This window comes from Physella acuta, unplaced genomic scaffold (genome assembly GCF_028476545.2).
Source record: "Physella acuta isolate Inbredline_101_S28 unplaced genomic scaffold, ASM2847654v3 ptg000322l, whole genome shotgun sequence".
NCBI classification, from domain to species: Eukaryota; Metazoa; Mollusca; class Gastropoda; family Physidae; genus Physella; species Physella acuta.
In genome coordinates, this window is record NW_026731841.1 from 141,639 (window position 1) to 165,865 (window position 24,227).

The 24,227-nt window shown below is 45.6% G+C and overlaps 2 protein-coding genes across 2 annotated transcripts; both read right to left on the reverse strand.

Annotated features, from left to right (window-relative positions):
- Nucleotides 1–11,887: 11,887 nt before the first annotated feature.
- Nucleotides 11,888–16,930, reverse strand: LOC131940559 (putative uncharacterized protein ENSP00000383309). Its single transcript, XM_059299246.1, has 2 exons — nucleotides 16,836–16,930; nucleotides 11,888–13,826 (listed from the first exon to the last, which is right to left on the reverse strand). The coding sequence occupies exons 1-2, from the start codon at nucleotides 16,928–16,930 to the stop codon at nucleotides 11,888–11,890; spliced, it is 2,034 nt and encodes a 677-aa protein (XP_059155229.1).
- A 3,778-nt stretch (nucleotides 16,931–20,708) lies between these two features.
- LOC131940560 (S-antigen protein-like) lies at nucleotides 20,709–21,857 on the reverse strand. Its single transcript, XM_059299247.1, has one exon. It carries the CDS (start codon nucleotides 21,855–21,857, stop codon nucleotides 20,709–20,711), a length of 1,149 nt encoding a protein of 382 aa, XP_059155230.1.
- Nucleotides 21,858–24,227: the final 2,370 nt, after the last annotated feature.

Sequence of the window (24,227 nt, forward strand, 5' to 3'; positions counted from 1 at the left end):
ATAAATGTGTGAGTAAAACGATATCCTTTAAAAAAATTGCCCATTTGGTCGTGAAAGAGATATTCTACTCACAAAGTTAGGAGCCTGGACCTGAGGCAGGCCAAACCGTAACATGACGTCACCAGCAGCAGATGTTGCTGTGACGTGTATAGACGTTGGTCGTGGTGTGGGGAACTAGACCAGGCCCTAACGGTCGCTGGAATCAGCCCCCACCTCCACCCACAATTTAATAAATCCGACGTTGAATACACCCAGAGAAAAATTAATTTGAATAAATGACGTTCAGTTTGTACTTAATTGTAATAATTTTTCACGCATGATTGATCGCACCAAATAGGCTTGAAATTAAAATCGGATTACATGGCTAGACATACACAAATTATACTTGATCCCCCCCCCCTCCCGCCCGCGACCGTGCCCTACATTATCAACCACTCCCAAATCTGTTAATTCCAGCCTCTCTACCCCCCCCCCCGCACAAAAATCATCCAACAGTCCGTTTGGTGTTAAATTAGTCATAATTTGACATTTTAGCATCACGCTGTAACTGTTGTCGCCAATTGATACCCCCCCCCCCCCCACCCCACCCCAGCACACCACCAGAAAGAAATTCGAGCAAACATGTGTGTGTGTGAGTGTTGACAGACGATTGTCTGTGTGTCGTGAGTGTTTAGCAGACGATTGTGTAGTGAGTTAGCAGACGATTGATCAAGTTACTGACCTGTATGGAATGTTGGATGGGCTTTCATCCATGAATGGGTTTGATTTAGATCATCATTTGATCTTGACCTACGTGCATGTTGACATTTTATTTGACCTTGACCAACAGACAACACCCGTCGACCATCAAGGTTGGTTAGTGACGTCTCTTGCCCCATCCGCAAGGTCAAGATTATACAAAAAAACTTTGAGGACCGCATTTAAAAGTATTACTCAGCTTCACTTGAACGAAGTGTGAACTGTGAATTCGGACAACGTGAACTTTGAACTCAGACAACGTGAACTGTGAACTCAGACAACGTGAACTGTCAACTCAGACGCGAACTATGAACTCAGACGTGAACTATGCACTCAGACAACGTGAACTATGAACTCAGACAACGTGAACTGTGAACTGTGAACTCAGAACTGTGAACTCGAACAACGTGAACTTTGAACTCGTGAACTGTGAACTCAAGACAACGTGAGATTTGAACTCGTGAACTCAGACAAGGTGAACTGTCAACTCAGAACTGTGAACTCAAGACAACGTGAACTGCGAACTCGTGAACTGTGAAATCAGACAACGTGAACTGTGAACTCGTGAACTTTGAACTTAGACGACGTGAACTTTGAATCAACAGACTTGAGAAGCAGGTACAACTACAGTTAGAACATGCTACACTTAACTGCAACATTTAATTACCCAACCATAATTAACGACCAAACATAAACCAGCGCTGTCGTATGACGTCATGCCAAATTTTTGTCGCAACCGGATCTTGAGGTTTACTTTGGTTAAATGTACGTGTTTTTTTAATTAACCTGAATGTTTATTAACGTGTTTTTAATTAACCTGCGTGTTATTTCTATACATACTCTTGTGTTTTTAAATTGTCCACATGCATATTCTCTAAGCTGTGTCTGGCAAATGGGAGATTTTTGTTAGATGACAGCCCAGTCCCATGATTAGAAAAACAAACAGCTTGCTGTACCCGTAGGCTGTACATTGTCCATTTACTGCTCTAATCAAGAATGGACTGTTTTCGAAGTTTTTAAATGACAAATAAATCCCACTCACACACATTTAGATAAAGTCACGCCTCCCCCACCCCTTAAACCTGTTTGCTATATGTCTCAACACAGACTACTGTGTTTTATTGAATACCAGGATTATCAGATCACTAGAGCCATCATGAGGCATTATATATAAGAGCCATCATAAATAGGGCCATCACAAATATGAGACAACATAAATATGAGACAACATAAATATACAGAACTTGCAGTCATCTTGACTCTCGCCGTCTGACTTTCGCCGTCTGACTTTCGCCGGATGACTTAAGCGGGTGTAGACCTTGATGAGACGTTTCTGCACTGCACCATTCAATCAGTGCACTTCCATGATCGACCCCCCCCCCCCTCCCCCCACCTGACATGACAATCAGATTGTGGATGTGGTGCCGCACCTACACGCTACGGTGTGAAAAGTGGCCGGATGTACCAGGGGACTACGTCGCTGTAATACGTCGCCACGTCTAGTGTAGAGGTCCGTACCACAGGAGGGGGGAGGGGAAGAAATGGGACTTATCTATTAAGGATGGGTCGCCTTACGATTTTTAAAAAGATTTTTCCCCAAGTCAGCATTAGAATTTACTGGTAGGTCATGCAAACAACAGTGTATGAATGAAATTATTAAAGGTGGTGGGTGGGGGGGGGGGGGGTATGTGAGGTCGTAGTTTCTCCGTTTGGTGTGGGCCCCCGATACCTTTTGATGCTATGTAAATCTTGGCGATTTAGTGGAGCGGTACATTTTTTAAAATGGGGAGGGTGTATGGATGGCCGTTTTTAACGTGCTAATTATTTCATAATCTGTAATGATTAATATGGGGGAAAAACGTAAATTCAAGAAAAATTAGTTTAAAATATTGCAGTTATGGTGTCCTCGCATTTCTTATAGGTGTGTCTATGTGGGTCTATGTGGGTCTTTGTGTGTCTATATGTGTCCTAATCAATAGTTTAATATTGTTTACTGCTCATTTCTACTGGACGTGATACAGAAGTACACATTTTTTATGCATACAGGTAGTTTCAGTAACTGTCACACATACAGGTAGTTTCAGTAACTGTCACACATACAGATAGTTTCAGTAACTGTCACACATACAGGTAGTTTCAGTAACTGTCACACATACAGGTAGTTTCAGTAACTGTCACACATACAGGTAGTTTCAGTAACTGTCACACATACAGGTATATGTAACCGTCACACATACAGGTAGTTCTAGCGACTGTCACACATACAGGTAGTTTCAGTAACTGTCACACATACAGGTAGTTTCAGTAACTGTCACACATACAGGTAGTTTCAGTAACAGTCACACATACAGGTAGTTTCTGTGACTGTCACACATACAGGTAGTTCCAGTACCTGTCACACATACAGGTAGTTCTAGCGACTGTCACACATACAGGTAGTTCTAGCGACTGTCACACATACAGGTAGTTTCAGTAACTGTCACACATACAGGTGTAGTAACCGTCACACATACAGGTATAGTAACTGTCACACATACAGGTAGTTTCAGTAACTGTCACACATACATGTAGTTTCAGTAACTGTCACACATACAGGTAGTTTCAGTAACTGTCACACATAGTTTCAGTAACTGTCACACATACAGGTTAGTAAGTAACCGTCACACATACAGGTATAGTAACTGTCACACATACAGGTAGTTTCAGTAACTGTCACACATACAGGTAGTTTCAGTAACTGTCACACATACAGGTAGTTTCAGTAACAATCACACATACAGGTAGTTTCTGCGACTGTCACACATACAGGTAGTTCCAGTAACTGTCACACATACAGGTAGTTTCAGTAACAAAGGCAGGTGACACCCTTGCAGGTAAATCCAGTGAAGAAGATGACAGCGTAGCATTTAACCAAGTTACTGAAGGTCATTCTGTAAGTACCTGATACTGGTAACCTACATAGGGAAAATCTGATGAAAGAGTTGATAAAAGAGTTGATGAAAGAGTTGATGAAAGAGTTGATGAAAGTATTTGTGGGTGATGGAATAGACGAGGACGGTAATTTTAATTTGTGAGGATGGTGGTAAAATGTTTTTAATTATCCCTTTAACTTTAATAACATTATGCGCTAATTACAAACACAATGTCTTGTCATGTAAACAACTAGTCAGTTTTTTGTTATGTAAAAAACAACTAGACAATCCCCAGTAAAAGAACAACTAGATAATTCGCTGTCAAATTTTCTCCTAGCCAGCCCTCAACAATATGTTGTCCTGTCTTAAAAATCATGTTCCCCATTAATTTCACAAGGAAGTAGAAGTTACATAACACAGGATCTAAACAACTCTACCTTATCACATAATAAGACTACTTTGTTCAAGTTGAAAGCCTGTAGTCTGATATTATCCGGCCGGACAATCCGACCGATAACATATGTTGTCGACTGATTTAAAATTGATATCCTGTTAAGTAGCTTGATGCATGTTTTGTACAAGAATAGCCGATCAATTAACAGAAACTAACGTCCGAATGCGCAAAAATGTAATTTAGAATAAAGAGCATGTATATTAAACAGAGAGGGGCTAAAAAATGTAGTGGGGAGAGAAATACACTTGGTTGTGCAATGCCCTACATGCTATTTCTGCAGACTGACTAACAGTGACACAGCAACGTCCCCGACCTTTTGCCACGCATCCATTTACCGGCTTATTAACATAATTTATGTCACGGGACTACTTTTTCTGTCTGCGAGGCCATTGATCGCGGTGTAAAAATAGCCTCGATAAGAGAATTACACGTGTCGTAAGCCAGCGTGTATGACATGGCCATTGTTCGACACGCTACCATCACCATCACAAGTTTGGGCTCACAAACAACTTCAACGGTAAAAATAAGTATCTTGTTCAGTTTAACTGTACAATTTAAACGGTTTTAAGTCGTGTACTTTCATGGGAATACGTCTGCTTGAAATTTAGGTCAAACTGCCGGTATGCAACAGGCTAACACGCCTTCTTGTAGGCCGCTACACAGGAGCGGGTCGGCTTAATCGTTAGCAGACGAGAGAGGAGTCGAGACGCCCGGACAGGCAGACAGTGGCACAATACAAAAGGGTGGGGGTGGGGAAGGGCGCAGCACAAGAATGTACATAATACGGTAAGTCGGGGATCTACTAATATATAAATTCTGATGTAACGTTTGACTTGGGGCACCCTCCGACACTGTCTGTCCTGCGATGCGCCAGTTGTAAGAGCAAGTGTACCGCCTCTCAGCCACTCGTTGGTCCCATCGTCTGCTCCAATGTCATGTTTAAGGGCTTTGATCAAACAGCTGTTTTGTGTGTTGAGTGTTTGGTGTGACTGTTGGTAGAAAAATATCGCAAGTAACATCGTACATCTAGGTGTAAGAACACTTTGAAAACCTCTATGAATTGTCTAGTGGAGCCAATTTTTTTTTCCTTGAAGTTCTGACGATGAGTTCACGTCTAGAATGTTCTTCACCTTGATTGTAGGGAAATTTTTGGCATAGTGATCTATGTGGAAACTTTTGGCGTAAAACTCACGATACGATTACGTCACTAGCTGAGCTAGCTAGTGATATAAGAATGCTATGACGCTGTGTGATGTGTGAATGCTAGGATACTGTGATGTGTGAATGCAATGACGTTGTGTGGTGTGTGAATCCTACGACGCTGAATGGTGTGTGAATGCTTGGACACTGATGTGTGAATGCTATGACGCTGTGATGGTCAGTGCTACCGTGGAGAGGGAGAGAGTCCCTTCAGCCCATGAGACAAGGGACGGAGGATCTAAACCTACCTCTGTCCCCGCTCTGTGAAAAGATAAAAAGATCCAGCATAATTTGACCTCTAAAGCTGTTTACTTTCTAAAACCATTTAAAAAAATCACTTAGCATTTTTTATGTTCACGAACAAGACACTTATTCACGTCTGATGACATGAATTTCACGGTGAACATTTTTACGTCTCAGAGGTCACGGTGAAACAAAAACTTGCCGCGCACAACTGTTAGTCACGTGACCTTACTTAGTGTCCACCCCCCCCCCCCAATCGTGACGTGGTACGTAGGACATATTGAGGTGGTACACGCATTTCCCTCGTCTGCCGTTTCATTCATTCCCTGCGTCTGTCACGCCTCTCACCTTATGCTAGAAGCAGACGATCAAAGACCTACTACATACGACCTGGTAGGTTTACCTTCAGGGACCAGATATCAAACTTACTTCAGTGACTTAGTGCAGGTACCAGTGACTTACTGCGGGTACCTGTGACTTACTGCGGGTACCTGTGACTTACTGCAGGTACTAATGACTTACTTCAGGTACCTGTGGCTTACTGCGGGTACCAGCGAGTTACTACAGGGACGCGAACTCTGGGCTAACACCCGAGCCTTTTGTCTATGTTAGCCCGGAGGAAAGTAAATATGAGAATGTCGGAGTGTATAAGATATACGAGAATGTGGGCAAACACTGTGGTCACGTGGTTCTCATTCAGGTTCGGCCAACTCACGACAACGAGTTCCGGTTTCGGGTTACGGACTGAAAAGTAAAATGTATTGTTTTGTTTGTTGGTAGATCAAACTTTGTTGGCGAGTTGGTTGTTGGCGAGTTGGTAGATCAAAGTTTGTTGGCGAGTCGGTAGATCAAACTTTGTTGGCGAGTCAGTAGATCAAACTTTGTTGGCGAGTCGGTAGATCAAACTTTGTTGGCGAGTCGGTAGATCAAACTTTGTTGGCGAGTCGGTAGATCAAACTTTGTTGGCGAGTCGGTAGATCAAACTTTGTTGGCGAGTCGGTAGATCAAACTTTGTTGGCGAGTCGGTAGATCAAACTTTGTTGGCGAGTCGGTAGATCAAACTTTGTTGGCGAGTCGGTAGATCAAACTTTGTTGGCGAGTCGGTAGATCAAACTTTGTTGGCGAGTCGGTAGATCAAACTTTGTTGGCGAGTCGGTAGATCAAACTTTGTTGGCGAGTCGGTAGATCAAACTTTGTTGGCGAGTCGGTAGATCAAACTTTGTTGGCGAGTCGGTTATCAAACTTTGTTGGCGAGTTGGTTGTTGGCGAGTTGGTACATCAAACTTTGTTGGCGAGTCGGTAGATCAAACTTTGTTGGCGAGTCGGTTGTTGGGCAGGCTGAACTGGGCTGAGGGCGATATAACAAGAAGGGAGGGGTGGTCGTGGTGTGTCCTTGCCTTGCTGTCCCAGCTATATGCTGACCATCAGAGGGACTTGTGTACCAGCTGTCATGTCCTAGCCAGCTGTCATGTTCTAGCTAGCTGTCATGTACTAGCTAGCTGTCATGATCTAGCTAGCTGTCATGTTCTAGCTAGCTGTCATGTCCTAGCTAGCTGTCCTGTTCTAGCCAGCTGTCATGTTCTAGCTAGCTGTCATGTCCTAGCTAGCTGTCAATGTTTAAATGTCCACAATAGATGTAAAACAAAGATATGTGTGTACCGTTGTTTAAAATGTCCACAATAGATGTAAAACAAAGATATGTGTATTGTAGATTAAAAACGTCCTTGTTCTCCTGACCGAGAACACGGAAGATGTTCCTCCTCTTGAGATTTCCATCAAAACTTGAGAGGGTCAACATCGTCATGGTACAGCAAGACTGGTTGGGTTGCCCTGGGTCTCATCCGATGGTTGGTACAACCAGGTTGGTACAACCAGACTGGTTGGGTTGTCTCATTTGATGGTTGGTACAGCAATACAGGTTGGGTTGTGTGTCCTCTGTACGCTAAAACAGGTTGGGCTGTCCTGCAGATCCATGTCTTATCATACAGTTGTCACTGCTGGTGTTTTATCTCTCATCAACAACATCTTCACGTAAGTGACAAGACAAAAGGACAGACAAATAGTTCAGGAAATGATTTATGTATTTTACTTCTCGGTCCTATAACAATTTGTCATACCCCAAATTTACCTGTATCAACATATCTCAAACAACATCCTGCAGTAACCGACAACACACCAGCAACATCCTGCAGTAACCCAACAACACACCAGCAACATCCTGCAGTAACCCGACAACACACCAGCAACATCCTGTTACGGCCATCTTGAGGCCAGTCAACAAATTTCCTATCATCTAAGATCGAACAAAGACAGCTTTACGGCTCCCGAGGCTTGCCGAGAGCCGTGTGGGAGCCGTCGATACATCAATACCTACAGCTGCCACCAGTTGTGGGGCATCACGTGACAGCTGCCACGTCAATATGTGTCACGTGGTCCCCCAACAGAGATACGCCCGTGTGAGAAGTGTAACAGCAGGCCCGCATCGAGTGACTTCTGATCACCAAACGACACCTACCTTCACTCGACCCGCTAACTTAGCCTGAATAGCTCAACTCATTAAACCACCCATCCAGGTTAGCCAGAGCTCAACTCATTAAACGACCCATCCAGGTTAGCCAGAGCTCAACTCATTAAACCACCCATCCAGGTTAGCCAGAGCTCAACTCATTAAACCACCCATCCAGGTTAGCCAGAGCTCAACTCATTAAACCACCCATCCAAGTTAGCCAGAGCTAAACTCATTAAACCACCCATCCAGGTTAGCCAGAGCTCAACTCATTAAACCACCCATCCAGGTTAGCCAGAGCTCAACTCATTAAACCACCCATCCAAGTTAGCCAGAGCATTAAACCACCCATCCAGGTTAGCCAGAGCTCAACTCATTAAACCACCCATCCAGGCTAGCCAGAGCATTAAACCACCCATCCAGGCTAGCCAGAGCTCAACTCATTAAACCACCCATCCAGGTTAGCCAGAGCTCAACTCATTAAACCACCCATCCAAGTTAGCCAGAGCATTAAACCACCCATCCAGGTTAGCCAGAGCTCAACTCATTAAACCACCCATCCAGGTTAGCCAGAGCATTAAACCACCCATCCAGGCTAGCCAGAGCTCAACTCATTAAACCACCCATCCAGGCTAGCCAGAGCTCAACTCATTAAACCAACCATCCAGGTTAGCCAGAGCTCAACTCATTAAACCACCCATCCAAGTTAGCCAGAGCTCAACTCATTAAACCACCCATCCAAGTTAGCCAGAGCTCAACTCATTAAACCACCCATCCAGGTTAGCCAGAGCATTAAACCACCCATCCAGGTTAGCCAGAGCATTAAACCACCCATCCAGGTTAGCCAGAGCATTAAACCACCCATCCAGGTTAGCCAGAGCTCAACCCATTAAACCACCCATCCAGGCTAGCCAGAGCTCAACTCATTAAACCACCCATCCAAGTTAGCCAGAGCATTAAACCACCCATCCAGGTTAGCCAGAGCTCAACTCATTAAACCACCCATCCAGGTTAGCCAGATCTCAACCCATTAAACCACCCATCCAGGTTAGCCAGAGCTCAACTCATTAAACCACCCATCCAGGTTAGCCAGAGCATTAAACCACCCATCCAGGTTAGCCAGAGCTCAACTCATTAAACCACCCATCCAGGTTAGCCATAGCTCAACTCATTAAACCACCCATCCAGGTTAGCCAGAGCATTAAACCACCCATCCAGGTTAGCCAGAGCTCAACTCATTAAACCACCCATCCAGGCTAGCCAGAACTCAACCCATTAAACCACCCATCCAGGTTAGCCAGAGCTCAACTCATTAAACCACCCATCCAAGTTAGCCAGAGCTCAACTCATTAAACCACCCATCCAGGTTAGCCAGAGCTCAACTCATTAAACCACCCATCCAGGTTAGCCAGAGCTAAACTCATTAAACCACCCATCCAGGCTAGCCAGAGCTCAACTCATTAAACCACCCATCCAGGTTAGCCAGAGCTCAACTCATTAAACCACCCATCCAAGTTAGCCAGAGCTCAACTCATTAAACCACCCATCCAGGTTAGCCAGAGCTCAACTCATTAAACCACCCATCCAGGTTAGCCAGAGCTCAACTCATTAAACCACCCATCCAGGTTAGCCAGAGCTCAACCCATTAAACCACCCATCCAAGGCTTCCAGCTCTACACCTACATGGACTCAGGTCGAGAAATTTTTGTCGAGAGAGGCGGAGATTGTGTTATGGTTGAAATATGTGTTCATACAAACAGCCGCCATTTTATTACGTAGTTCAAAGGTCACGGGGAATGCCGCAATCAGATGAAAAAATAAACTGCGTGGATTCCCCTGTGACGTCAGACTACCAGAAACCTGGCCAGTCTTTGTCCACACGTACATCAGCCATTCCTTGTTTCCACTCACACGACAAAGAACCCCTGGTAGCAAACACCCCCCACCCCCGTAGTGTCACCTTTAAACACCTCGCAATGGGGCAGCCTCAACACCTTCCGATCGTTTGATTGAAGCACGGAAGCCCGGGGCGGGGCCGGTGTTGATAGATTTCATTAGCAGCTCGTTACCTGGACTGTTGGTCATCCTTGTCCACTGTATGCTGGACGTGGAGCTGACCAGGTATCCGGGATCTGACTAAATGGAAGATTTGACTTCTGATCATGTCCATCTCGTTATGTGGCCGGGCCGCTTTGTTGTAGTTGGTCATCTGGCTGTTTAGTGGGCTGTCTTTTGCAGTTGGTCATCCAGCTGTTTACTTTTGTAGTTGGTCATCCAGCTGTTTACTTTTGTAGTTGGTCATCTGGCTGTTTACTTTTGTAGTTGGTCATCTGGCTGTTTTCGTGTGTATCAATACAAACTTTCAAACATGTTTGCCTCTGTGAGTGACCCTCCTCTCATTCATTTAACAACTGTCTTTATGAAGTCTCTGACTATATTCCTCCAACCTGATGGTCAAAGTTTGACCATCTTCCTCCAACATGATGGTCAAAGTTTGACCATCTTCCTCCAACCAAGTTTGACTCACACTTGATTTCTGGCCACGACGTTGACGGATCGTCCCGTCCCCCCATACACGCACACAATCAAGGTCTGACCAACCGTGTTGATAGCTGACCACTCACCGTTGTACTCGTGGCCAGGGAAGATGTGCCATTCGATGCGCCGCGCCAGTTAACCTGTAGGTAGCAGGTTCGCCACCAGTCTAGAGGGACTACAACCTCCTGGCTGGACAACCGTAGGGCGTGTCACGCACGTGCCACACTGACCTTTGGTCATGTCAGGTGCCAATCACGATCTTCACAATGAGATGGCGCATTGAAATATGACCCCATACAACGAAACATCACAATGAAACATGGCCACATCATAATGAAACATGGCCACATTACAATGAAACATGGCCACATCATAATGAAACATGACCACATACAACGAAACATAACAATGAAACATGACCACATACAACGAAACATCACAATGAAACATGGTCACATTATAATGAAACATGGCCACATCTACACGTCATGTAACATGGCCACATTATAATGAAACATGGCCACATCTGCACGTCATAATGAACCATGGCCACATTATAATGAAACATGGCCACACTGTAACGAAACATGGCTAGTTTTGGACAGTACAGTCAAGAGGTGACCTAATTGACCTGACAGTCAAGAGCTGACCTAGTTGACCGGGTCACTGATATGTGTCACTGTTTAAATGCTGGGAGAAAACAGTTTGACAAACAAAAACGAGTTTATCCGAGTTTTTTAATAGGTCACTGACCTTCGAAGCTGGGGGGCGCGTCAGAAAAGGCATGCGCATAAGAAGATTTATTAGCAGGTCTCAGGAAGATCCCTGTTAGATAACGGGAGGGGCGGGGCTGGGGGGGGGGGGGGTGAGCTAATGAAGAATGTACAAAAGGATGGGCGATGTGGTAGAGAAAATATGTTTAATTACCACTCGATCTACCCCACCAAACTGATCTAGATGAATTCTTTAATGGGAAGATTTTTTCCCATTTGTAATCCTCTTTGTTTCATGTTTTCCATGTCCCATACCGCTTTCTGTTGGGAATTCCCGGATAAAAAAACCGGCACACGTCTGTGTATTGCCGTCATTCCAAGGATGGGGGAACATGTTTTTTATCGTGTGGGGGAGGGGGGATGGGGAACATGTTTTTTATCGTGTGGGGGGGGGGGGGCATGTTTTTTATCGTGTTGGGGATGGGGGCAGGGTGGTAGATGGTAGGGCATTGTTTTCTCGATGGTACTTGCTGTCAGGTGTAATCAAGGACAAGACGACTAAACTAACCAGAAACTGATGTTGTTAGCTGCCGTTTGACCCTTTGGTTGGTGATGTTGTTGACCCTTTGGTTGGTGATGCTGTTTGTTTGACCCTTTGGTTGGTGATGCTGTTGACCCTTTGGTTGGTGATGCTGTTTGTTTGACCCTTTGGTTGGTGATGCTGTTTGACCCTTTGGTTGGTGATGCTGTTGACCCTTTGGTTGGTGATGCTGTTTGACCCTTTGGTTGGTGATGCTGTTTGTTTGACCCTTTGGTTGGTGATGCTGTTTGAACCTTTGGTTGGTGATGCTGTTTGACCCTTTGGTTGGTGATGCTGTTTGTTTGACCCTTTGGTTGGTGATGCTGTTTGACCCTTTGGTTGGTGATGCTGTTTGTTTGACCCTTTGGTTGGTGATGCTGTTTGAACCTTTGGTTGGTGATGCTGTTTGAACCTTTGGTTGGTGATGCTGTTTGAACCTTTGGTTGGTGATGCTGTTTGACCCTTTTGTGGTGATGTTGTTTGACCTTTTGGTTGGTGATGTTGTTTGACCCTTTGGTTGGTGATGCTGTTTGACCCTTTGGTTGGTGATGCTGTTTGTTTGACCCTTTGGTTGGTGATGCTGTTTGAACCTTTGGTTGGTGATGCTGTTTGAACCTTTGGTTGGTGATGCTGTTTGACCCTTTGGTTGGTGATGCTGTTTGTTTGACCCTTTGGTTGGTGATGCTGTTTGAACCTTTGGTTGGTGATGCTGTTTGAACCTTTGGTTGGTGATGCTGTTTGAACCTTTGGTTGGTGATGCTGTTTGACCCTTTTGTGGTGATGTTGTTTGACCTTTTGGTTGGTGATGTTGTTTGACCCTTTGGTTGGTGATGCTGTTTGAACCTTTGGTTGGTGATGCTGTTTGACCCTTTGGTTGGTGATGCTGTTTGTTTGACCCTTTGGTTGGTGATGCTGTTTGAACCTTTGGTTGGTGATGCTGTTTGAACCTTTGGTTGGTGATGCTGTTTGAACCTTTGGTTGGTGATGCTGTTTGACCCTTTTGTGGTGATGTTGTTTGACCTTTTGGTTGGTGATGTTGTTTGACCCTTTGGTTGGTGATGCTGTTTGACCCTTTGGTTGGTGATGCTGTTTGTTTGACCCTTTGGTTGGTGATGCTGTTTGACCCTTTGGTTGGTGATGCTGTTTGACCCTTTGGTTGGTGATGCTGTTTGACCCTTTGGTTGGTGATGCTGTTTGACATTTTGGTTGGTGATGCTGTTTGACCCTTTGGTTGGTGGTGCTGTTTGACTGTTTGACTCTTTGGTTGGTGATGCTGTTTGACCCTTTGGTTGGTGATGCTGTTTGTTTGACCCTTTGGTTGGTGATGCTGTTTGACCCTTTGGTTGGTGATGCTGTTTGTTTGACCCTTTGGTTGGTGATGCTGTTTGAACCTTTGGTTGGTGATGCTGTTTGAACCTTTGGTTGGTGATGCTGTTTGAACCTTTGGTTGGTGATGCTGTTTGACCCTTTGGTTGGTGATGTTGTTTGACCTTTTGGTTGGTGATGTTGTTTGACCCTTTGGTTGGTGATGCTGTTTGACCCTTTGGTTGGTGATGCTGTTTGAACCTTTGGTTGGTGATGCTGTTTGAACCTTTGGTTGGTGATGCTGTTTGACCCTTTTGTGGTGATGCTGTTTGTTTGACCCTTTGGTTGGTGATGCTGTTTGACCCTTTGGTTGGTGCTGTTTGACCCTTTGGTTGGTGATGCTGTTTGACCCTTTGGTTGGTGCTGTTTGACCTTTTGGTTGGTGATGCTGTTTGACCCTTTGGTTGGTGATGCTGTTTGAACCTTTGGTTGGTGATGCTGTTTGACCTTTGGTTGGTGATGCTGTTTGACTGTTTCACCCTTTGGTTGGTGATGCTGTTTGAACCTTTGGTTGGTGATGCTGTTTGACCTTTGGTTGGTGATGCTGTTTGACCCTTTGGTTGGTGATGCTGTAGATCTGGACACAACGTAATAATATCGTATGCGTCTGTTTTGGTGGTTAGTGGCAGGATTTCGGATTAGATCAAGATTAGAATTATCGATGCCAAAATAGTATCGAATACGCCCTCCCTTCTATGACATCGGTAGGTGAACTGGATTGTTTTAAAAACCTTGATTAGAAAACACGTTCATTATAGATGAGTACTATCTCAAACAGTAAAACTATTTTCAAACGTTTACGGTATTGGTAACTAATCTGGGAATGTTCTCGATAAGTGGTGCGGCAACTGCAGCGTGCACCAAACCGCACATGGGGTGCGGCCACTGGGTCCATGTAAATGTGAGCGTTGTGCTACGCCCACTCCTGTCGGCCTAATCTATTTATAGACTTTAAATGACGTCAAAATGAATTTCACTTTCTGGGAAGTAGGCGCAAGGAAACCGACTTGACAAGAACTTCGATTTTTTTTAGAAGTTTCCAAATCTTCTTCCCCTTCCCCTACCCGCTGTATAAGCTGACGCAGTTGCCCCCCCCCCCCCACCCCCCTTTAAGTCTGGCACAGGAAAGAACGCAAATCTTGGTCTGGATTTATCAAGATGCTCAGAAACTCGTTATATCTTTGTTTCTGGTTCTTTGTCTTCGCGAGTAGTTTCCCTTGAGTTATTTATAGCATGAGTCCCGTCTAATATTTCCCCGAGTCGCAGGATGGATGGTATCAGAATGTCGGGGGGGGGGGGGGGCTACTTTGGGGTGGTTAGGGGGTGGTTAGGGGTGGTGGGGGGATGTCAGGGGTGACTTAATTAAATACGAGGTTAATTCTTTTCGCGCGGGGGTAAAGGGGTAGGAATGAGCAGGTAATTGTTGCTGTTTTCATCATCAGCCATCTTCGTGCTGTTTGGTAGGGAAAAGATCTTCTACAGTATACCTAGCTGTGATAAAGGAGATTTAGGAAGATCTTCTAGAATATTCCTCGTTCTGTCGGAAGGCATGAGGGGGGGGGGGCGGACTCTTGTTATTAAAGTATACAATTTTCATATAAATTAGGCCCATTTATTTTCTTTTTTTCTTTCGGGTGGGTTTCAGCAGTGACCCCCCCCCCCCCCCCCCCCATCCAAAGAGATACCCGAAAGAAACTCCCAATAGACCTATTTTGTCGAAGAGTATGACGTTAAAATAGATGTAGATCTAGTAGTTATTTTATCATGGGTTAGTTCTTTCGTTGCGTAATTTCTGATTAACATTCGCGTATGCTGACCTGGATGTAGAAGTTTATATTCAAGTTTTTGTAGGTTAGTCAAGTTTTTGTAGGTAGGTCTAAGTCGAGTTTTTGTAGGTAAGTCACATTCTGTACTTTAGACAGGTTGAATTGAAGCAACGAAAAATATGACCAAGATGGATGACCTTGGTAACTACAATGGATTGGTGGGTTACTTGCCCTTGGATTCTTCTGTAGCTCATAGTTTACCCTCTCTTTCCCCCCCTCCCCCCTCTCCTATAATTGAAACCGTGTGCGCCTTACTATATTCGCTACGTACATTTGGGTGTCACTCACTCACATATCATTAATCCTCGCGCGTGCTTTGTAAAGTGAGCACTAGGTATGATTGTTATGATACTTGTTCTAGCCACTCACGTTAGCTGTCGTCGTGGGTAGCATTTCGCTACATCGGTGGCTAAACTGGTTCGTTTTGGCTACATCGGTGGCTAAACTGGTTCGTTTTGGCTACATCGGTGGCTAAATTGAGATTTTGGCTACATCGGTGGCTAAATTGAGATTTTGGCTACATCTGTGGCTATACTGATAGTATTTGATTACATCTCACGTTTGTCTGCCTACATCATGGCTACACGTGTCTTGTCCAAAGTTGTGGTAACAGTTAAGTTCAGCTTAATTACTATTTTGATTGCTACACTGTGTCTAGTGTGGCTACTATCGTGCTACACTGTGTCTAGTGTGGCTACTATCGTGCTACACTGTGTCTAGTGTGGCTACTATCGTGCTACACTGTGTCTAGTGTGGCTACTATCGTGCTACACTGTGTCTAGTGTGGCTACTATCGTGCTACACTGTGTCTAGTGTGGCTACCCTATCGTTCTACACTGTGTCTAGTGTGGCTACTATCGTGCTACACTGTGTCTAGTGTGGCTACTATCGTGCTACACTGTGTCTAGTGTGGCTACTATCGTGCTACACTGTGTCTAGTGTGGCTACTATCGTGCTACACTGTGTCTAGTGTGGCTACTATCGTGCTACACTGTGTCTAGTGTGGCTACTATCGTGCTACACTGTGTCTAGTGTGGCTACTATCGTGCTACAGTCTGTCTAGTGTGGCTACTATCGTGCTACACTGTGTCTAGTGTGGCTACCCTATCGTTCTACACTGTGTCTAGTGTGGCTACTATCGTGCTACACTGTGTCTAGTGTGGCTACTATCGTGCTACACTGTGTCTAGTGTGGCTACCCTATCGTGCTACACTGTGTCTAGTGTGGCTACTATCGTGCTACAGTCTGTCTAGTGTGGCTACTATCGTGCTACAGTCTGTCTAGTGTGGCTACTATCGTGCTACAGTCTGTCTAGTGTGGCTACTATCGTGCTACACTGTGTCTAGTGTGGCTACTATCATGCTACACTGTGTCTGGCTACCTTACGTCTCTAGTAACTCCATTATCGTGTGTCTATCTAACCAGATCTTGTCACTATCCTGCTGTTACCCTACAATGTGGCACGCGCTCTACCATGCGTCTCACTCTTTCTTCCCCCCCCCCCCCGCCACACAAACAATTATGTACCTGCACGAGCTGCAGTATCGAGCACCTGTCTAATCACATGACTTCACCTTGGTTAACTCGAGCATTCTTTAAGTTTAAATAGCTTACTTTTCCGTCTACCTGTGCACCCTCCACCCCTACCTTTACCAACTCCTCCCCCCAACTCCCCGTTTAACCCCTCTCTCCCCCCCCCCCCCCACCAGTGTGAGTGCTACAACTCAGCTCACCTATCCTACCACCTCCGTCGCGATTACTGGCCATGTAACATTCCGAGTCTCCCGGTCACTGCGACCTGGGCATCGGACGCCGTGAACTTTTGGAGGCCAGATTTCTCAAGTAGGTCATCCATTTCTGGGGTCTTTGCCAGGAGTGAGTGACACGAGCTCATTTAAATATATCGGAACTTTTTTTTTCTAGCAACGGTTGCAGGGGTAGATTCAAATCTACATTTTATAGTTCAGCTAAATGTCTGGTGTAACCAAATGTCTTCTGTAACCAAATGTCTGGTGTAACCAAATGTCTGGTGTAACCAAATGTCTTCTGTAACCAAATGTCTTCTGTAACCAAATGTCTGGTGTAACCAAATGTCTGGTGTAACCAAATGTCTTCTGTAACCAAATGTCTGGTGTAACCAAATGTCTGGTGTAACCAAATGTCTTCTGTAACCAAATGTCTTCTGTAACCAAATGTCTGGTGTAACCAAATGTCTTCTGTAACCAAATGTCTGGTGTAACCAAATGTCTGGTGTAACCAAATGTCTTCTGTAACCAAATGTCTTCTGTAACCAAATGTCTGGTGTAACCAAATGTCTGGTGTAACCAAATGTCTGGTGTAACCAAATGTCTGGTGTAACCAAATGTCTTCTGTAACCAAATGTCTTCTGTAACCAAATGTCTGGTGTAACCAAATGTCTTCTGTAACCAAATGTCTGGTGTAACCAAATCTCTTCTGTAACCAAATGTCTTCTGTAACCAAATGTCTTCTGTAACCAAATGTCTGGTGTAACCAAATGTCTGGTGTAACCAAATGTCTTCTGTAACCAAATGTCTTCTGTAACCAAATGTCTGGTGTAACCAAATGTCTGGTGTAACCAAATGTCTTCTGTAACCAAATGTCTTCTGTAACCAAATGTCTGGTGTAACCAAATGTCTTCTGTAACCAAATGTCTGGTGTAACCAAATCTCTTCTGTAACCAAATGTCTTCTGTAACCAAATGTCTTCTGTAACCAAATGTCTGGTGTAACCAAATGTCTGGTGTAACCAAATGTCTTCTGTAACCAAATGTCTTCTGTAACCAAATGTCTGGTGTAACCAAATGTCTTCTGTAACCAAATGTCTGGTGTAACCAAATGTCTTCTGTAACCAAATGTCTGGTGTAACCAAATGTCTGGTGTAACCAAATGTCTGGTGTAACCAAATGTCTTCTGTAACCAAATGTCTGGTGTAACCAAATCTCTTCTGTAACCAAATGTCTTCTGTAACCAAATGTCTGGTGTAACCAAATGTCTGGTGTAACCAAATGTCTGGTGTAACCAAATGTCTGGTGTAACCAAATGTCTTCTGTAACCAAATGTCTGGTGTAACCAAATGTCTGGTGTAACCAAATGTCTGGTGTAACCAAATGTCTTCTGTAACCAAATGTCTGGTGTAACCAAATGTCTTCTGTAACCAAATGACTGGTGTAACCAAATGTCTGGTGTAACCAAATGTCTTCTGTAACCAAATGTCTTCTGTAACCAAATGACTGGTGTAACCAAATGTCTGGAGTAACCAAATGTCTTCTGTAACCAAATGTCTGGTGTAACCAAATGTCTTCTGTAACCAAATGTCTTCTGTAACCAAATGTCTTCTGTAACCAAATGTCTGGTGTAACCAAATGTCTGGTGTAACCAAATGTCTGGTGTAACCAAATGTCTGGTGTAATCAAATGTCTTCTGTAACCAAATGTCTTCTGTAACCAAATGTCTTCTGTAACCAAATGTCTTCTGTAACCAAATGTCTGGTGTAACCAAATGATTGGTGTAACCAAATGTCTGGTGTAACCAAATGTCTTCTGTAACCAAATGTCTGGTGTAACCAAATGTCTTCTGTAACCAAATGTCTTCTGTAACCAAATGTCTGGTGTAACCAAATGTCTGGTGTAACCAAATGTCTGGTGTAACCAAATGTCTGGTGTAACCAAATGTCTTCTGTAACCAAATGTCTTCTGTAACTAAATGTCTTCTGTAACCAAATGTCTGGTGTAACCAAATGTCTGGTGTAACCAATTGTCTGGTGTAACCAAATGTCTTCTGTAACCAAATGTCTTTTGTAACCAAATGTCTTCTGTAACCAAATGTCTGGTGTAACCAAATGTCTGGTGTAACCAAATGTCTGGTGTAACCAAATGTCTTCTGTAACCAAATGTCTTCTGTAACCAAATGTCTGGTGTAACCAAATGTCTGGTGTAACCAAATGTCTTCTGTAACCAAATGTCTTCTGTAACCAAATGTCTGGTGTAACCAAATGTCTGGTGTAACCAAATGTCTGGTGTAACCAAATGTCTGGTGTAACCAAATGTCTTCTGTAACCAAATGTCTTCTGTAACCAAATGTCTGGTGTAACCAAATGTCTGGTGTAACCAAATGTCTTCTGTAACCAAATGTCTTCTGTAACCAAATGTCTGGTGTAACCAAATGTCTGGTGTAACCAAATGTCTGGTGTAACCAAATGTCTGGTGTAACCAAATGTCTTCTGTAACCAAATGTCTTCTGTAACCAAATGTCTGGTGTAACCAAATGTCTTCTGTAACCAAATGTCTGGTGTAACCAAATGTCTGGTGTAACCAAATGTCTGGTGTAACCAAATGTCTGGCGTAACCAAATGTCTGGTGTAACCAAATGTCTTCTGTAACCAAATGTCTGATATGATACATTTTTCTAACAGTCACATTCAGTATAACTGAAGTCATGTATACTGAGTGTAAAGGCAGTTTTATTTCTTAAAGGATTAAATATATGGTAGTCTAATTTTTCAGGCTAAATTTCACCTTAGCCATAAATAGGACTTAGGATTTCATTTCAGTCATAAATGTGACTTCTGATTTCAGTTCAGTCATCATAACTGTGACTCATGATTTCAGCTCAGTCATAAATGTGACTTCTGATTTCAGTTCAGTCATAAATGTGACTTATGATTTCAGTTCAGTCACCATAACCATGACTCATGATTTCACCTCAGTCATAAATGTGACTTATGATTTCAGCTCAGTCATAACTCTGAAGCGGAAGTGGACCAAGTCGAGTGTTCGCTACCTGACTGGAGGAGAAGGCGGGAGAGGCGGGGGCCGTAGGTAGGTTTGTTGTTTACGTTTGGTCCAGGTCTGGTGTTTAGGCCGCCAGCGCTGGGAACTTGTTAATTGCTGTAATTTAATTTGTTTACACAACCAGTGATTAGGTGGGGGTGGGGAGAGGGTGTGTGTGGGGGGGGGGGGGGGCGCCACTCTAAACCAGCCTGTGGATCTTCAGACGCTTGTTTTTGTTCAATAGGAAATTATTCACACGCCATGTTGATGGTTAAATAATGCTGGGGTTGTTGTTTTCTGTCGTGTCAAGTGATGTTGTTGGGGGGGGGGGGGGGCATTTTCAAGTGGTAGGGCTGTCTAAGCAAATTATACTGTGTGTCTCAAGTGTGGGGTGGGGGGGGGGGGTCGTGATGATGTTTGGTGTGAGCACGCTAGTGGTACCTGGGATTTACTTCCGTGTGGCGCGTCTTGTGTAGGGCTGTCACCACTTTGTACTGGCTACACGCTACAGGATGCTGTACAGGATGCTGTCACTTGCTGTATCGTACAGCCATCAGTTAGGTACCAGCTGGACGGCCAGTCAGTATCTGGAATCTTCCGGACGGCCAGTATGTGTGGTACTATCTAGACGGCCATTGTGAGTGTGATATCATCAAGACGGCCACTACGAATCTGCTACCATCTGGACGGCCAGTTTCTACAGCTGTGGAACTAACTGGCCGTCTAACACGTCAACGTCCTTGAACCTATTGTCAGTACTCGCTTCTAAAACAACAAGGTCATCACCAGGCTCGCGCTTGTTTGTCCATTGAGGCATAACGTTACTGGACAAAGGTGCACAGCCTCAGTGGCGTGGTCTACAGAATATTCTAGACACCCTTAGAGTCAAACAACGCCAATGGTAGGTGTTTGAGTGAGGTGAGACTGGGTTCTCCGCCCCTGGTGACCCGGTACACTTGGAGCCCACTGAGACTGGGTTCTCCGCCCCTGGTGACCCGGTACACTTGGAGCCCACTGAGACTGGGTTCTCCGCCCCTGGTGACCCGGTACACTTGGAGTCCACTGAGACTGGGTTCTCCGCCCCTGGTGACCCGGTACACTTGGAGCCCACTGAGACTGGGTTCTCCGCCCCTGGTGACCCGGTACACTTGGAGCCCACTGAGACTGGGTTCTCCGCCCCTGGTGACCCGGTACACTTGGTGCCCACTGAGACTTGGTTCTCCGCCCCTGGTGACCCGGTACACTTGGAGCCCACTGAGACTGGGTTCTCCGCCCCTGGTGACCCGGTACACTTGGAGCCCACTGAGACTGGGTTCTCCGCCCCTGGTGACCCGATACACTTGGGGCCCACTGAGACTGGGTTCTCCGCCCCTGATGACCCGGTACACTTGGAGCCCACTGAGACTGGGTTCTCCGCCCCTGGTGACCCGATACACTTGGGGCCCACTGAGACTGGGTTCTCCGCCCCTGGTGACCCGGTACACTTGGAGCCCACTGAGACTGGGTTCTCCGCCCCTGGTGACCCGGTACACTTGGGGCCCACTGAGACTGGGTTCTCCGCCCCTGGTGACCCGGTACACTTGGAGCCCACTGAGACTGGGTTCTCCGCCCCTGGTGAGCCGGTACACTTGGAGCCCACTGAGACTTGGTTCTCCGCCCCTGGTGACCCGGTACACTTGGGGCCCACTGAGACTAGGTTCTCCGCCCCTGTGACCCAGTACACTTGGAGCCCACTGAGACTGGGTTCTCCGCCCCTGGTGACCCGATACACTTGGGGCCCACTGAGACTGGGTTCTCCGCCCCTGGTGACCCGGTACACTTGGAGCCCACTGAGACTGGGTTCTCCGCCCCTGGTGACCCGGTACACTTGGGGCCCACTGAGACTGGGTTCTCCGCCCCTGGTGACCCGGTACACTTGGAGCCCACTGAGACTGGGTTCTCCGCCCCTGGTGAGCCGGTACACTTGGAGCCCACTGAGATAGAACAGGCACATCCGGTCGTCCCGACCCGGATGTAAGCCGGCCTATTTGTTTTATTACGTCGTCTTGGGATGCACGGTGGTTCTCAAACAGCTGTTGTTGATGGAACCTGCTCATGTTGATGCTGTTGGTCCTGCGTGTCCTGTCGGTCCTGCTAAAGTTGGTCATGTCGGTCCTTCAGAAGTGGGTCCTACTAAAGCTTTGCCAGAATCATTCTCCCTCACTTACTCGCAATTCCTCTCTCTCTCACACACATTCCTCCACACTCCATATCTCTCCCACACACAAACACCACACACACTCCCCCACACACACTCTCGTCCGCATCTCACATTAGCTCCCACACAAAAGCAGACAACACCGACCTCTCAAAACATTTCAGAAAAGTCTCCCTCCTACCAATATTGTCGTGTGTTCGAAACTTACTGAGCCAATCCGGTGTCGTCTGATTAACAACCACCCATCGCGTATTAACGAACCGCTCGCGGCTGATAAAATACTTATGCTTGGTTGCCATGATGTTTTCAATATGACTTTTTCAAATATGCAAATAATGCCTAAGAATGCTTCACAAATAGAGAGATATCTTTACATCTAGCTTTTTTTTGTTATGATTAATTGATGACATTCTGTGACCATAAATTTATGACATTCTGTATTGTTGTGTTATGTTAACCATAATGTTTTGTCTAACGAATATAGGGTTCAACTTCTGCCCAGAACTCACGCACATAGAAAGGGGGGGGGGGGGGGGGCGGGGTGAAATTTGTATTTGGTGTTGTTGTGTTGCTCACATTTGCCGGTCGCCGCAGCTGTGACTATTTGAATACATCAAGATTGTGGCCAGATAAACTTGATAGGGGAGCAGGGGCGCGGGCGTGAAAGGATGGAGGTGCTGGAAAATTGAGGTGTCACCTGGCGATGGGGATGATTGGTTTGTTCTGTTTGCTGCCGTGGTGGCAGCTACGGCGATTCTGATTGGCTGAAAGGTCTAGGCCCAGGTCACGTGACTAGCGTCTCGTGACCGAGGGTGTGAATGGGGTAGGTGAGTCGCCGGGGCCTGCATAGTGTGAGCCACCTCAATAAGGCGGCCCGCTGAATGCCGACAATTTTATTTTTTTTGTAATTAGAATGCAATTAGAATTTTATCAATTTTTAAAATCAAATATAAAATATCCCATGATGAAAAGATGTGTTAAATTGACGGGCATCGACCTACAACATTTGTTGTAGAGGTGGGGGGTGGGGTGGGGCTACAAGTTTGTTGTAGAGGTGGGGGACCTACAACATTTCTTGTAGAGGTGGGGTGGGGCTACAGTGTTTGTTGTAGATGCGGCAGTTTGTGGGGGAGTAGTGGCGTCACTCTGGCGTCATGCTAGAGTTGGTCACATGCGGTCAATAGCTGGTCTTCAGATGTGGTCACTTTTGTATCTACAGATATAGTCAATATTTTATCTACCGATGGGGTCAGACATCAGATGAACGTGTCAAGTTTAATACCCCCCCTCCCCACTGGCCTAACTTAAAACAAGATGACTGGCCACGTCTTAGACAACCCCCCTCCCCCCTCCTTCTATTCATATCGAAACAATAAAACCAATTCATCGGGCCCCACTAAAACATCGGGCCCCACTAAAACATCGGCCCGCCAGTCTCGTACGGCCATCGTCTTGTGCCCTCACGCCCCAGACTTCACGTGCATTTCTTCCGCTGCCAAAATCCTCACCCCACCCGCCAAACCCACTCGGACCCAGCCAATTTTAAGTGAACCACGTAAAAAATGTCAAACCATTCTGTCTTAGGTCCGAAATATCGACCAGGCCCCACAGAGGAGGGGAGGGAGGGGTGCAACACTTGTCTAGACAAAATGGCGTCGTATCCATGGAGACGTGAAGTTTATTGTGTTGTCTGCTACACTGGCTGCTGTAAGTTCTTGTCCGTTACATAGGTGAGAGGTCATACATGATCCCTAGGTCAGAGATCATGTTCTCTAGGTCAGAGGTCATACATGTCCGACAAGTACGATGACCCCCCCCCCCCCAACCGGCCATGTACGATGACCCCCCCCCTCCCTACGTACGATGACCTCCCCCCCCCCCACTACGTACGATGACCTTGTTGTCTGCTGAGCGTGACCAATCCAGACGTGGATTATCAACCTGGATATTTGCGTCGTGGGTTGCACACGGCTGGATTAATCCAATCCCAGTTAATCCAGCCCCCCTAATCCAGCCGCAGACACACCCGTATCCCCGTGTCTGTGTGAGATGAGGACTAATTAATATGCAGACAAGTTCCCCACCCCACATCTCCAGGATCCGTCTCCTCCATGTCGTGTCAATCAACCACCCCCACCCCCGCCCCCCACAGGAGTAATTATTCAA

What these genes read in the sequence shown, in the direction of transcription:
- LOC131940559 (XM_059299246.1), bottom strand. Translation starts at nt 16,930, where the DNA reads ATGGATGACCTACTTGAGAAATCTGGCCTCCAAAAGTTCACGGCGTCC. An exon ending in CTCGGAATGTTACATGGCCA is followed by an intron (nt 13,827 to 16,835) that starts GTAATCGCGACG and finishes CGTTGTGTCCAG; the next exon opens with ATCTACAGCATCACCAACCA.
- LOC131940560 (XM_059299247.1), bottom strand. Translation starts at nt 21,857, where the DNA reads ATGTGCCTGTTCTATCTCAGTGGGCTCCAAGTGTACCGGCTCACCAGG.